A 16,347-nucleotide genomic window follows, 5' to 3' on the forward strand; every position below is an offset into this window, starting at 1 on the left:
CAGGACTTTAGTCAACTGACTCGACGTCCCCAAAGTGATGTTAAATGTTCATTTCCTCATGTGTCTTGTTTGTAGTATTGTATTTTTTTTTATGTAAAACTTTGTACGAGTGCCTCATGAGTGCAATAACAGTGGAGAAAAAAAGGGCTTGCCCTCCTAGCACAGCTTTCGCTCCTCCTCCCTCTTTGCAAAGCGAGGTAAAAGTGATGTCAAATGTTTAGTTGTCATTTGTAATAATTTTAGCATCGTTATAAAATTATAATTATTGTCTATAAAATGCATGTCTTTAACAGATTAATTAAAAAAAAACTACCTTGGTTAGAGTTTGTTTTAGTTTGAGTCTGACTTTCTTAATGACTTAATGACACTAACCAAGGCACCATTATACTTTTAAAAACCCTGACTTAAAACATAGCTTGCTATTAAGAAAAGGTTTATAATTCAAAATGTCACCCCGGATTATGCTCACCCTATGTTCAGAAAGGTTACACATATACAGGGTCCCCGACTACGCACCAGTGTAATAACTGAGAGGAACAAACTTAATTCATATTAGACAATGTCCGCCCGGAGATGGCTAAGGTAGCCAAGGTCAAATATCCAGGAGTCATTCCAGCCTTCTTTAGCGAATTGCCAACATTTCAGAAATCACCAAGTCTCTTATTGATTTGTAAGACAAAAATGGCAACGGGTATTGAGGTCATGTTTGAAAATCTGGAGGACCTTGTAGGTATTTTAGATCATAGATCCTGTACTAGTTGATGTTGTTTAACCCCGTAGCAGAGCGTCATACACTTTCAAATCAGTCTGGCAATTCACACCAACCGGCACACACGTGCGTCTCATGCAAAAAATAGACTTTAAGTCTATTTTTGATGTGTTTGCATGTAAATCCAGCAGCAAGAAATACCCGGAAACAGCTTCTGGTGTCAAAATAAACTTCAGTTTTTTAACTAAAAGCTTAAAAGCTTAATATGTATCCAGCGCTCATTGCAACATAGATGATGGATGACGAAAATTAATCTTTGAAGTGGAGAAATTGTACCTTTATATGAGAGAAAACACCATTTTAGAAGGGCAACATAAAAAAAGACATGGTGCTCGATATCAACAACTTTAGATCTTGATGGTAAGTTAATTACACATCATCGGACGTGACATACGTGAATTATAATGTATGTGAATTTGGGGTATTGGGTATCTCAAGATGGATACCGATTACCATTTTTTTTAAAATTTATACTTAACTGTAGCTACAGTATGACTCAAAGTTGAACTCGACATCCTGTACCTGTAGATTTGGACTTACCAAATATGGCATCGCTACTATTAATAAAACCTGAAAAAAAATAGCCGGTATCTTCAACGATCTTCAACGAAAGTCGTCGACCCTCAGGTGGTAAATCCCACTCGATCAACGCCACAGTTGTTTACAAGTTAGTGACAGAAAGGAGAAAAAGGGTTTGATTTTTTCCCTTGAACTAACCACGAGCATAGAACTGGAGTGTTTTTAATTATTCTAGGTTATCGCACCCCTACTATTGGACCTCATCTACGTTGTCACTCCATCTTTGAAGTTGACCTAACATCCAATCCTCCAACTCCTCTTCCTCTCCCATCCACACACGCTGACCTTTTACTCATGCTCTTTTCTCCCGCATCCTTTTTATCTTCCTTCTTTCCACCCACTTCACCTGGATTGACCGCTGCTGCATCGTGGACGATTCCTCAGCGTTCCTGCACTTACAGGAAGAATTCTTTCCTTGCGTTTCCTTTCCCTCATGCACTCATCCTCGTTATCCACTTCCGTGTGTGTCATTAAAAATGAGTTGCCGTATTATGGTGGAGTAGAATTAGGTCATGTCGACAGCCAGGCAAGACAGATGATGCAGGCCTCATGACCTCCGTGCTATATCCTCACATCTTGCCTCCGAAATAAAGTGCCTCTTACGCCCCTCTAGTCTTCCCTTCCTGTCATCCCGAGGTTATCTTCCTGTTGGCCTCAGCCGCCTCCACTTTCCTCTTCTTCACGGGAACAGTCATGGAAAATGGACAATTCTTCCGTGTCTATCCTCATCATACCCGAGCTACAGAATCACCATATGTTCCACCTTAAGGAGGTTTGGGTGGCATATGGCTCAACGCACACATACCCAAAATAGAGAGTTCAACCTATGCTGTGGTTTTGAACCTCTTCACCAGCTGTTTATCTCTTCTGTCTTTTGTGCACATCATTGCGTCTTGATACCAGATGCTCTGAGACATCCGGAGGTTGGTGGGAATTTTGTAAGAGAGCTCGCTTAATGGTTCTAGTCTGCTCGTTTGTCCTGCGTCCTCTTATTTCTCACAACTGAGAGGACCCACGGAAGAATATAACATAGCAGGAGATGTAAAAGTGTAATATAAGCAACATCACAATTACACAACAAGGGGTCGTCATTTCTCATTAAATGCAGTCATGTCTTCAGTAAAGAGTTTCATTGTCCACTTTAATTTAATGTTGGCGAGGTAAACAACTAATGAGGAAGAACATTGTTCTTTTTGAACAATGTATGACTCAGGATGGGCCAGGTAGCTAAAGGCTATCACTAAATCTAGTCTATGTGATACCTGAGTGGCCAACTATGTTCTCATGTCGTATTAGTACCTGTGTTTTGTTTTCTTGTTGTTACTATTGGTCAGCTTTCTGCTCAGGTCAGGAAGCGCGAGAATCAAATAGGAGCTCACAATATTTTATAAACAATAAGACTAATATAGTGATGAAGTGATTTTTACATATTCTTGAATTAAGGTGTTTTCAAGCAGGCTAAATGAATGCAAATTCACATATGACGCATTCCGAAGATGCAGTGGGATACATGATAGGTAGTATTCTACACTGGTCACTAGGTCCAGGAAAAAACACAAACAAAACATCAAACTCTCTCGTAGCAATGTGAGAGTCTGTTATTTCATGTATAGAGGGCTCTCATAATTTTAAAAACATATTTAGAAGGTCATACACAGGCTTTTTATGCTCTAACTACTAAAATATTACAGAAACTTTTCATTCATTCATTTTCTTATGCTTATCCTCACGAAGGTCGCTGGGGGTGCTGGAGCCTATCCCAGCTGTCTTTGGTGAAAGGTGGGGTACACCCTGGACTGGTCGCCAGCCAATCACAGGGCACATACAGTGAAGAAAATAAGTATTTGAACACCCTGCTATTTTGCTATTTCTCCCACTTAGAAATCATGGAGGGGTCTGAAATTTTCATCGTAGGTGCATGTCCACTGTGAGAGAGATAAACTAAAAAGAAAAATCCAGAAATCACAATGCATGATTTTTTAACAATTTATTTGTGTGATACAGCTGCAAATAAGTATTTGAACACCTGTGTATCATCTAGAATTCTGACCCTGAAAGACCTGTTAGTCTGCCCATTAGAAGTCCACCTGCACTCCATGTATCATCCTGAATCAGATGCACCTGTTTGAGGTCGTTAGCTGCATAAAGACACCTGTCCACCCCATACAATCAGTAAGACTTTAACTTGTAACATGGCGAAGACCAAAGAGCTGTCCAAAGACACCAGAGACAAAATTGTACACCTCCACAAGGCTGGAAAGGGCTACGGAGCAATTACCAAGCAGCTTGGTGAAAAAAGGTCCACTGTTGGAGCTATCATTAGAAAATGGAAGAAGCTAAACATGACGGTCAATCTCAATCGGAGTGGAGCCCCATGCAAGATATCACCTCGTGGGGTCTCAATGATTCTAAGAAAGGTGAGGAATCAGCCCAGAACTACACGACAGGACTTGGTCAATGACCTGAAAAGAGCTGGGACCACCGTTTCCAAGGTTACTGTAGGTAATACACTAAGACGTCATGATGTGAAATCATGCATGGCACGAAAGGTTCCCCTGCTTAAACCAGCACATGTCAAGGCCCGTCTTAAGTTTGCATATGACCATTTGGATGATACAGAGGAGTCATGGGAGAAAGTTTTATGGTCAGATGAGACCAAAATAGAACTTTTTGGTCATAATTCCAATAAGCGTGTTTGGAGGAAGAAGAATGAAGAGTACAATCCGAAGAACACCATCCCTACTGGGAAGCATGGGGGTGGTAGCATCATGCTTTGGGGGTGTTTTTCTGCACATGGGACAGGACGAGTGCACTGCATTAAAGAGAGGATGACTGGGGCCGTGTATTGTGAGATTTTGGGGAACAACCTCCTTCCCTCTGTCAGAGCATTGAAGATGGGTCGTGGCTGGGTCTTCCAACACGACAACGACCCGAAGCACACAGCCAGGAAAACCAAGGAGTGGCTCCGTAAGAAGCATATCAAGGTTCTAGCATGGCCCAGCCAGTCTCCAGACCTGAACCCAATCGAAAATCTTTGGAGGGAGCTCAAACTCCGTGTTTCTCAGCGACAGCCCAGAAACCTGACTGATCTAGAGAAGATCTGTGTGGAGGAGTGGGCCAAGATCCCTCCTGCAGTGTGTGCAAACCTGGTGAAAAACTACAGGAAACGTTTGACCTCTGTAATAGCAAACAAAGGCTACTGTACCAAATATTAACATTCATTTTCTCAGGTGTTCAAATACTTATTTGCAGCTGTATCACACAAATAAATTGTTAAAAAATCATGCATTGTGATTTCTGGATTTTTCTTTTTAGTTTATCTCTCTCACAGTGGACATGCACCTACGATGAAAATTTCAGACCCCTCCATGATTTCTAAGTGGGAGAAATAGCAAAATAGCAGGGTGTTCAAATACTTATTTTCTTCACTGTATAGTCAAACAACCATTCACACTCCTATTCACAACCAAGCAAACCCACGCATGCACGGGGAGAACATGCAAACTCCAAGGACACACGTCTTTCTCTTTTCTGTGCATGCCAGATAGCCTCCTTGTGCTGTCGTTTTTTTTACTAACAATATAGTTCATTCATTCATTCAAGTTTTCCTATAGAAAATACTCAAATTGAGTAAATCCCATTAATCCATTCCAGACACTCAAACATTCATTCATTCATTCATTCATTTTCTACTGCTTTTCCTCACGAGGGTCGCGGGGGTTGCTGGAGCCTATCCCAGCTGTCTTCGGGCAAGAGGCGGGGGTACACTCTGGACTGGTCGCCAGCCAATCACAGGGCACATATAGACAAACAACCATTCACACTCACATTCATACCTATGGACAATTTGGAGTCGCCAATTAACCTAGCATGTTTTTGGAATGTGGGAGGAAACCGGAGTACCTGGAAAAAAAACCCACACATGCACGAGGAGAACATGCAAACTCCACACAGAGATGGCCGAGGGTGGAATTGAACTCTGGTCTCCTAGCTGTGAGGCCTGCGTGATAACCACTCGGGTCGTAAGGAAACTTACTTTGCAGAAATTCACTTATCACTTATTGATCTGGAAGTTATTGGTTCACTCATCCCTCCATTCATTCCAATATAGAACCAGTGTGTACAGACATATGCAGAGTGAACCCTCTTGTCATCCAGCCTGTGAGGGCGTTATAATTTATTTTCCCTTTGATTTATTGATTATGGTCACAAGCCGAGCTGAGACCACATTCTAACCTTTTGAACTGCTCCTAATACCCTACTGAGATGTGACATTTCATGTTCTTTTCTTGAACCTATTGTACCTAATTGTGTTTTACTGTGTGCTTTTGTTCATCTTATTACATTTACATCAATTTAAAACTTAATACTGTCTTTGCATGTACTTCCTGCCTAGCCTGAATGTATTCATAATCAAAGCCAGCATGCTTAACACCTACAGACATTGTGGATTGTACTTTTTTTTTTTTCAATCTTCATCCTCTTCACTTCCTTGCTCATCTTCCTCCCACTCCTTGTTCTCCTCACATCTTCATCTTCTATTCGCCAAAGATCTAAGTCATTCTCATGTCTTTGACGCTGTCTTGCTTTATCTTTTACATCCTGGAGGAGCGGCAGCACCCATGTTCAAGTAAAAGTTCAGTTTGTCCAAAGTTTTGATGTCGCTTCATTCAGCCACTGGATGATGAAGATATATGACTTAGATTTGCTACAATGGCTCCTCTGTTTGGTCCCAGGGTGTAACCTTGATTTGATCAGCATTTCATGAGTGGATTCATTGTCATGGATTACAATTTCTGGGAATAAAAAAATTCCGTAAGCCTTTGTTTAACCCACAGTCTTTCCAAATCCCAGTTAGACCTCCACCGAGCTGGGAAAATTGCTTGGAGTTCTGGGAAACTATTTTTATCATGGCTTTATGGGTTGTAATTGAACAACAGTATTTGATTCTTTTTGTTTTGTGTACATCCTGTTGGAAATACTCATTTTTTATTATTATGCTCTCTTATTGTGTAAATAATAATAATAAACATTTGACTTCTTACACTATTTTACATAAGCTGTGTTACTCTTGAATTGGACACTATACATTAATCAATCACTTCATCAATCTTCCCAAAGGAAAGTCAGCTACATTTCTTGAAATGATTCTAGTGAGCATTCTAGTCCGGTACTAGATGTAAATTTATGAAAATATTCGGCATTTTTAATCCCTTGTCTTTGGGTGAGAGGCGGGGTACACCCTGGACTGGTGGCCAGCCAATCACAGGGCACATATAGACAAACAACCATTCACACTCATAATTTAGAGACACCAATTAGCCCAATATGCATGTTTTTGGAATGAGGGTGGAAAGCTTTACAGCACCTAACTGGATGCTTTGTGTTTTGTGTCATGGCCAATTTTGCAAACACAACTCAGTGCCGCAGATAGATTGTAGTCCTGTAGCAAACACGGCATCCTCTGTAATGTAATAATAGCCACGTATACATGGACCCAAATATTCCAATTGCATTCGGTTTATTGGCTCAAACGGAAAGAATTTAACCTTTGTATACACCTCATTCCGAAAAAAAAAGTGCCAATCCGAATGGAATATTCCTTTCCCCAATCCGATTGAGGTATCTTGTAACCGCTCAAACGGAAAGTTGTCACGGTGCATTCTTCTTTGTCGTGTTTTTCTTCTTCTGTTGTTTATTGGTGGTTGGCAAGAAGCTTTCGGTGTGCATTAGCGCCATCTGTGGAACAGAATCTAAACCCTTCTATACTTGATTCACAAGTCCAGTTTTATTAAAAAGGAAATATATATCTATATAAAACATGTCCGAATTTAATTATAAAATATTAGCAAGATTGAATTTGATCTTTTCCTTTTTAAATTTATCCCGGGTGCGTTCTTTCAGCGCATGCTCAGATATGACGTAACACGCAGCTCGAGACGTTCTTCAGTTTTAAAAATGGAGACGAGCAAATTTCAAGAGTGGACGGATGAAAAACTGGCAACACAGAGTTATTCCAACAATTGAAAGAAAAACTCAGGGCAGCCGATATCACTTGATGTTGGTGTTTACGCTTTACTACGCATGCCCCATTCAAACTATTCTGTTTGATTATAACAGCGTATGTAGACAAGAGACTGGAATATTCCTTTCCATGGATACCATTGTTTTCGGAAAAGTCATTCAGAAAGAGGAAAAACTCCTCATGTAAACTTGTCTATAGTTGCGGCCGAGTATGTATACAGCACATACACAACAATTTGCAGTTGAATGTGTGGTAGTGGCTGTTTAGTAGTCAGGTCAAATGTTAAATCAATGCACCACACATGTTTTGATATCCAGAGCTCCCAATTGAACCATCATGAAAGGGGCTGCGGTGGTTCAATTGGGGTCATGACACCAGCTATGTTTGTCTGTCTGCTGGTATGCGACAAAGGAATCTCGGATTTGTCGGATCAACACAGTTTGAGGCCCACACTCCTTTTCTATTTCAGCCTTTCCTTTCCTTTCCCATCGTGCTCGCAAGGGGGAAGAGCCAAAGTGTTTCAACTGCCTCTTGTGAATGAAGCGAATTGAGACAGAGCTCATATGCATGCACAAGCAGCTCCCATAAAGTAAAGCATATAAAGTACGCCTATCAGTCATGTTCCGTTCTGCGGGAATTCCTCGACCGAAACACATACATTCATACACATACACACAGACGCTTTCAGTCAGGATTACACACACACTCAACAACCAGCAGTTTTTAAACAACCTCATCATTTGTTTTCAAGAGAGATGTCCTGCCCCCCCATCTCTTCGTGCACACAAACAAACATGGCAGGCAGCGAGGAATCAATGAATCATTGCAGCTCTTTGCAGATTGTTCTGTTTCACACATAACTAATATGCATTTAATTTTTCCAACCATGTACATTCAATCAGCTTCCAATGGGACTTTTCTTTTTTTTTTTGTATCCGATGGATGAACAGAATTGAATGGATTGGATTCCTGCACAGCATCTTCCAGTGAGTGATGGTTTCCTGCTATGCTCAATGGAATTGATGCATGTCTATAAACAGATTTTGCAGTGTTTATTTACAGGAGGGACTTTGCTTAATGTACAGCACCGCGTAGGATTGGTTCTTTTCAGGATTTGCAGAGATCCTATTGGTTTTGATAACATAACAAAAGAGGGTCAAGACCGTCTTTCTGTTTTGACATTTTTAGGTTGTGATGATGACATTTTACTTACTACACAAAGTAATCTAAATGTTGGCATTTCTAGGGGAGGGATGTCCAACGTCCGGCCCGGGGTCCTTGTTTTTGATTGGCCTGCGGCATATTATAAAGATACACAACGAAGAAAAAAGTTTCAGCACATCAAAGAATATGCAGAGCCATTTTTGTCTTTACTTATATTGAACCTCTAACCTCATTGGACTGGTTTCAGCTTTCTTCTCCTTAGCCTTTCTTCCTGGTTCTTTGGACCGTGTTGCTATTGGAGAAGTAATCAATAGTCACACAATTTAAAAGATTTTTTTCAAATGGAAGTAAATAATACAGCAAGATGGATCAAGAGCCCAGAACGACGTTCTCAAAAGAAAGTATTTTTCTTTGGAGAAGGTATTTTTCCATCAGTCAAATGTTGTGCAACTATGATTGTGCTATGTGAGTGCATATCAACAAGGTCTTCTATGAGAAGCTATTATGCTGCAATTCATAGATGTCATAAAATCTACTAAGAAGGATGTTTAGTAAAGAAAAACAATTAATTTTTCAATTGTTTTCCATTGTCGTTGGACTGCGATGTCATTGGCTGTTCTTACATGTCAGTCATTGATTTTTAAGATTGCTTGAGCCACAATACATTGTTATTTGTAAAGCAGTGGTTTTCCAAGTTTGAGGCAGGTCGACGCTAGGGGGCGCTGGGAGACTTCAGCGAAGTTAGGACAACTTGAGGAAAACTTTCAATGTTAATTTCACTCTTTTTAGACAGTCAGCTAGTTGACACTGAATCAACAGTGCCCCTAGTGGTTGCAGTAGTAGTGTCGCCCATTATGATTTGCATGTCTTCACACTTCATTGTAGAACAGGGGTCTCAAACACGCGGCCCGCGAGGCCCCCGCCTTGATATGAAAGTTTAATGTTAGTGCGGCCCGCGCAAGTTTGATATGGATGCTGTATGGTATCATGTACCCAGAAAAAATTATTACGTTTGATTAATGTTCATGTTAAAGGTTAAATAACTGTTAATAGTTATCCTCCCTATCCGTGTGGAAGTGGTAGGTTTTTGGCTATTTAAGTTTAAAGGAAATAACTTGAAGGCTACCGTTTAGGTCGCTAGCTCTCTAGTTTGCGAGTTAGCATGTGTCTCAAGATCCTGCAGTTGCGCAATAAGTTGTAAATAAAAAGAGTATAAATGTGACTATAGTCGTGTTTTGTCATGTCTACAGGGCTCTAATAATGCTTTGTTCATTTTAATCTGAAAAAAATAATTTGTCTACCCACCAACTATATGTGGTTTCTTAAGTTTTTATCATTTGCCGTTTTATTATTATTATAATATTTATTTATTTATTACTGATTGATTGATTTTCTTTATTCTTGATTTTGTTTATTTATTTTTCATCTTATTTTGTGAAGAAAAATAAAAAGTAAGATATTTGAGAACAGTGGAATGTTTTATCAGAGCTTTTATTGTAGAAAATTGGAACCAAAGCAAAGTTTAAAATTTTTTTTGTTTTTAATAAATGTGTTTTTTTTTTTTTGGAAAACCTGATGCGGCCCAGTCTCACCCAGACCTGAGCTCCAGTGGCCCCCAAGTAAATTGAGTTTGAGACCCCTGTTGTAGATGATGATTTTTTTGGATAAACATGCTAATCAACTAAAAAAAAACTCATCATACATGTTAGAGGGAGTACACGTCTGAAGTTGTTTGTTCATCCCTTTTTCTCCATCGCCTGCCTCTTGTCTTCCCACACTCTTGCATTTCTTTTTCTCCTGCATGTCTTTCTCTCCGCCGTCGTTCCTCCCGCCGATCAGACAGCTAAAGCTGCCAAGCTGCCGGAGGTGGGATCAGACAAGAGGCGCCGCTCTGTCCGACCTCGCTCTCTCCGGAGAGGCAAACTAATGCAGACATGCCAATAAGCTTTAAGGAGACAATTATTCACCATTTATATCAGCTCTCTGTCTTTTGAACTTATCATACAGCATTACCGTACATGTCCGCAACCGACTTTTAATGGCGCCGTCCTTTGAAAGCTTGCATGTAAATGATCTGAGAGTATGCTGATGCGCACGCGGCATATGTAAAGCTGCAGTCTTTACACATAAGACATGACCCTCCCTCCCACACCGACTGCTACCAACATGCCCTTCAAGCAGGGAACCTAACCTCTTGGTTCTGATCCAGTTCCCTGCAGATAAAGCAATGGAAATGATTGCAAACTCTGTTGGGATGGGTATCATGAAGGGGTTATTGATTATTAATAATTCTGTCTGTATGAGTTGAATATTTTTAAAGGTAAAGTTGCTGACATGCTTAATTCACCAGTTGAGCATAATTCAAGTATACATGATTTTGCCGCCTAAACGTGAATATCGCAATACTATTTATATCAATTATGGATGAGTGGTTAGCGCGCAGGCCACACAGCTAGGAGACCCGAGTTTAATTCCATCCTCGGCCATCTCTGTGTGGAGTTTGCATGTTCTCCCCGTACATGCGTAGGTTTGCTAGGTTGTGAATAGGAGTGTGAATGGTTGTTTGTCTATATGTGCCCTGTGATTGGCTGGCGACCAGTCCAGGGTGTACCCCGCCTCTGGCCAGAAGATAGCTGGGATAGGCTCCAGCACCCTGCAACCCTCATGAGGAAAAAGCGGTAGAAAATGAATGAATGAATGAATGAATGGTCCAACTAAATATTTATTATATCAATACATGATTGCCACATATAAGACATCAAAACGTGATATTAGCATCATGGGAACTGTTGTTCTTTTCCCATCAATTAATGTGCAAGTATCATTAATAAAATTAGACACATTTATCTTCAGTGCGCGGCACAGTGGTTGAGTGCAGACCTCACAGCTAGGAGACCAGGGTTCAATTCTACCCTTGGCCATCTCTGTGAGGATAAGTGATAGAAAATGAATGAATGAATGAACATTCAGTAACAGTTAATGCTTTTCCAGGCTTCTGTCTTATGCATCTAACTTTAAAGTGCTTGTAACATTTTGTTGACCTTATTTAACTACATTAAAAAAAAATATCTCCAAAAGGTGTTGAAATTGTGCAGTATTTTCTTTGCGAAGGCTGCAACTCACTGAGCGTTTATGTAATCATATTTGACAGAGATGATGATAAAATATAAGGAACATTAGGTCTCGAGTGCACCCCTGAATCCACAGTTTTTTATTAGCATTTCTTTGAAATGAAAGTCAGTGTATTGGCTGTTTTGGCAAAGCAGACACACGATTCCCAAACTGGGTTGAGGCGTTCCATCACAGTTGATCTGACTTGAAGCTTTCAGGTGAACGGGCCACCCACCCGCTCGCTGTCTGTTCAATGATAACAATTGTTTGAACACCGTGAGGATTTGTTCTCTGCGTGTATCGATGTTAATCACATCATTGTGCTGTTCCGACTTCTGCACCTGTCCGGGGGTGGTGGTGGTGGGGGGGTTAACACTCTGATCTGGCCTTTTTCCCTCCTCACCCGCTGTTTTGTCTCCCCCCTTCCTGTCGTCTGTCTCCCCTCAGAGGGTAGTTGATGCTAATTGCATGCAAGCCAGGGCTCTTCATAGGTCACTGGAGGCCTTTAGGGGACTTGCATCGTAGTGATGAAGTAAACTTGAAAATATGCATCATGTGCTTTATTTCAAGATAGTTAGTACTGCATTTTCATGCATTGTGGACAATATTGTGGAGCCTATCCCAGCTGTCTTCGGGCGAGAGGCGGGGTACACCCTGGGATTGGTCGCCAGCCAATCACAGGGCACATATAGACAAACAACCATTCACACTCACATTCATACCTATGGACAATTTGGAGTCGCCAATTAACCTAGCATGTTTTTGGAATGTGTTAGGAAACTGGAGTACCCGGAGAAAACCCATGCAAACTCCACACAGAGATGGCCGAGGATGGAATCGAACTCGGGTCACGTAGCTATGTGGCCTATGTGCTAACCACTTGTCCACCGTGCAGCCCTAATAATAAGATATTTCTTCAGTTTTTAAGACAGAATGGACCATTTCAATATTGCCATTAAAAATCATGTAATTTAATTTAAAGTAATAACTTTAAAATATTACCAAATATTACCATGGAAACCCTTAATCATATACTGGTTTATATAAACAGTCTGTCGCCTGTCCTTCACACGTCCTGCACAAATACTGTATACTTTGCAGTCAATTGCACACCAAAGTAGCATGATTCCTAAACTCATTTTAGTCAATCAGAAGGCTGGAGAAACAACACTGAGGAACCAATAATTTAATTTATGAGATATATAGAATATATTATTTCAGCAAGAAACTTAGAAGTTTTACATTTTGCATTTTTGACCTTTGCCTGCTTTAAGAGTTTACCAATTCTAATGTCTTTTTCCTCCACTTCTTCTTCTTCCGTTTGTGTGTATGCCCACAGCGCCAGCCAACGCCCAGATTGTGCACTCGGGCGCTGCGTGCAACGTCAAGGACGATAACATCAGCGAGAGGATCTACACCATCAAAGAGGGAGACACGCTTGTGCTTCAGTGCATCGTGAAAGGACACCCGAGACCACAGGTGAGCTATTACATCTGGCGTATTTGTTTTTTTATTTGGAGCACAAATATGCACTTTTTTTAATGGAAAGTTTTCAAACTAAGGTTAATAGACACTGATAACCTTGAGCACAACTGTCATTACATCCCGGAATTCTATCCTTTCTGTGACGTCAAGGGCATTTATCCTTACTATAATCTGTAATAAGAGCGTACATAGTAGTGACCTTGAACTATTCCAAAACCATAACCGCTTTTTTTTATGAAGTCAGTCATTTCCAAAGGTGATTCTAAAGTTGAGCATGCATTTTTTTTTGCTTTGCATTGTCATTGGTGTTTGTAGATGTCCTTCACTATCATCTTCAACATGGTATTATGGTAAATATAGTGGTGTAATTTTCATATTAGTGCTGCTTTTCATAAACAACAACAGCAAAGCCCGGGGATATTGACGCTGATGCATTGGCGCCTTGTTAAATTTGGCAACGTTTCACTGAGTTTGGGTCAAGCATCACCTCGTAGATGTAAACATATTTAATGGTCTACTACAGGCAAAACTTGCCCTTCCATGGCTAAAAATTCACTTCTTCATATTCAGTGTTCCAGTTCCAGCTTTTCAAGTGACCACTAAAGGCATCTGACATTCCCAGTCTTTGCCTTCTTTGTTTCCGTGCGACCAAAAGGGAGTTAAAAGAAAAGCCAATTGTTATGACACACTGTGGGATTCTTTTTATTCACTTTGCTGCTTCACTTGAAATGTGTAACTCTTCGCATTCCAAAGCCACTAGAGAGAAGCGAAGAAGAACAAATGTTTACGTAAGGGCGTCATGGGTCACAAAACTGGAGTGTTGCCCATCGTCCACAATCCCTATGTGAGACAAGGACACACGTCTTTCTCTTTTCTGTGCGTGTCAGATAGCCTCTTCGTGCTGTCGGTTTTTTACTAACAATGTAGTTCATTCATTCATTCATTTTCACCCTGGACTGGTCGCCAGCCAATCACAGGGCACATATAGACAAACAACCATTCACACTCACATTCATACCTATGGACAATTTGGAGTCGCCAATTAACCTAGCATGTTTTTGGAATGTGGGAGGAAACCGGAGTACCCGGAGAAAACCCACGCATGCACAGGGAGAACATGCAAACTCCACACAGAGATGACTGAGGGTGGAATTGAATCCTGGTCTCCTAGCTGTGAAGTCTGTGCGCTAACCACTCAACCGCCGTGCAGCCCACAATGCAGTTCATGAGGATTAATTTTTCTCATGTAATGTGGCATTTATCATTAATAACTGGCATCAGAAATGATGACATTGGTTATACCGCACATCTTTGGCAAGCATACTGCTCATCTCTTTCAATCGTACTTGGCATAGGAAAATGTAGTGGAGAATGCTCAGGTATGGAGTGTACACAAACATAGCACGGTGGACGGGGGCAACAAAAAATTGAAGTGCCACTTACCTTCAAAGTTTCATAAGGGAGAGCAATATAAGTTACTCCGCATTAAAACATGCACACGGTAGCTAAGCATGGCTTTATTAACCTGGGATTTACCATAATAACTAATAAAATGCACATATCGTTATTTAAATAAAAAAGATGCAATAAGTGCATGGCCATTTGCATGGAAACAGCTGTCGTCTCCCTCATTTATTTCCCTTACATTTGAGGGAAAAGATGCTCATATACATCCTAATACATCCATATAAATCCTAAAAATTCTAGAGGTCTATTGACTGTCGGACATCGGAGTTTTCTTCATGCTAGGTTAAACTAGCATTAACTAACTGTTAAAATGTGACTGTAATGTAGCTCACGTAGCTATGCTGCCGTCCCACTCTATTTATTATAACCATTTATTATTATAACTAAAACTACGTATTTATAGGTTCTTTTCAACCTGAACACCCATCCCAAAGTATATGTATGTTTTTGTTTTTGCATGAGAGGCAAAAAGAGGTGATGATGCAAGCCCACAATAGAAGAGATCATGTTGAGTGCAATTGTTATATTGATGTAAAACAAAAATCTTTTGTTATTTTTCTAATATGTTTAGATATTTTGGTGAAACAAATATGGGTTGTTTGTGTCAAAGTGAAATGTATCTTGTTTTTCTCCCTTTTTTGTTGAGGACTAATATTTTGCTGAAACGTACCCATGTACTTAATTTTTTTGATGAAACTTACTGAATTTTTACTTAAATTTAATAAATTAATAAAATTTAATGAAATTTAATAAAATTTAATGAAAACAAATTTTATTTTTATAATAATTTTATAATTTTAATAATTTTACTTAATAATGACTTTTTTGGGGGTATATTCCATTTTATATAGCCCTACAACACAAATGATCGGTCACAATCCTCTAAAATGGCTGGTACTGGTTGGTCTTTTGTTGGGTTGTATGTGATATTTGACATCTTTCATGTTGGACAAGTGCAGAGATACATTGTGTTCCTAAAACATGTATAAAGTACACTTTTTGGAGCCAAACACTATTGTGGGCAAACACGGCACCTTAGCATTAAAGCTTCAGGCACACAGAACGCTTCTTCTTCTTCTTTCTCTTTCGCCTTTTCCGGTCAGGAGTCACCACAGCAAATCAATCTCGTCCATCCAAACCTGTCTTCTCCATCTGTCTCACTCACACCAAATACCCTCATGTCGTCCTTCTCCTATAGCCATGAACCTCCTCTTTGGTCTTCCTCTACACCTCCTACCTAGCTCTAAACGCAGCATCCTGTCCTCTGGACATGTCTGAACCATCTTAGTCTGGCCTCTGTGACTTTATCTCCAACATGTAACGTTCCTTTGATGGACTTGTCCCTGATCCTATCTATCCTAGTCACTCCCAATGAGAACCTAAGCATCCTCATCGTTTTGCTTCCTGTCTTTTCCACACAGAACATTGTGTTCCATAGAAACTATTTTGAGCATCTGTAAGGCTCCCCGTATTGGTCTGATTGGATTTCTGGGCTTGGGTACCAGTGTATGTGTGTGTGTAGTGTTTTTTGGTTTTGGCAGGCCTCAACCTCTTTGAACTGTCTCCTACTAGCATCCTCTCCATCACTGATGAGCCATAGGCCGGATCTCATGCTCACATAAATGACTCAGCATCACGAGCAATTAGCACCATTAGACACACTGCCCCTGACAACAGATGACTTTCTTTTCCAGGCAGAAAGTGTTGTTTGGAATGATTGACGCTTCTGTCACAGCTCCCCCCTCCA

At 40.4% G+C, this 16,347-nt stretch overlaps 1 protein-coding gene across 4 annotated transcripts in view; it reads left to right on the top strand.

Moving 5' to 3' along the window:
- The window catches only part of mdga1 (MAM domain containing glycosylphosphatidylinositol anchor 1), a 180,016-nt gene that overhangs the window by 39,276 nt on the left and 124,393 nt on the right, over positions 1-16,347 (top strand). For all 4 annotated transcript variants that reach the window (XM_058089735.2, XM_058089734.2, XM_058089733.2 and 1 more), the window contains exon 3: positions 12,988-13,127. In XM_058089735.2, coding sequence (XP_057945718.2) covers positions 12,988-13,127 — 140 coding nt within the window. The remainder of the gene's footprint in view (positions 1-12,987; positions 13,128-16,347) is intronic.

This window comes from Doryrhamphus excisus, linkage group LG13, assembly GCF_037039965.1.
Source record: "Doryrhamphus excisus strain RoL-2023G ecotype Guam linkage group LG13, RoL_Dexc_Guam_v1.1, whole genome shotgun sequence".
Classification (NCBI taxonomy): Eukaryota; Metazoa; Chordata; class Actinopteri; order Syngnathiformes; family Syngnathidae; genus Doryrhamphus; species Doryrhamphus excisus.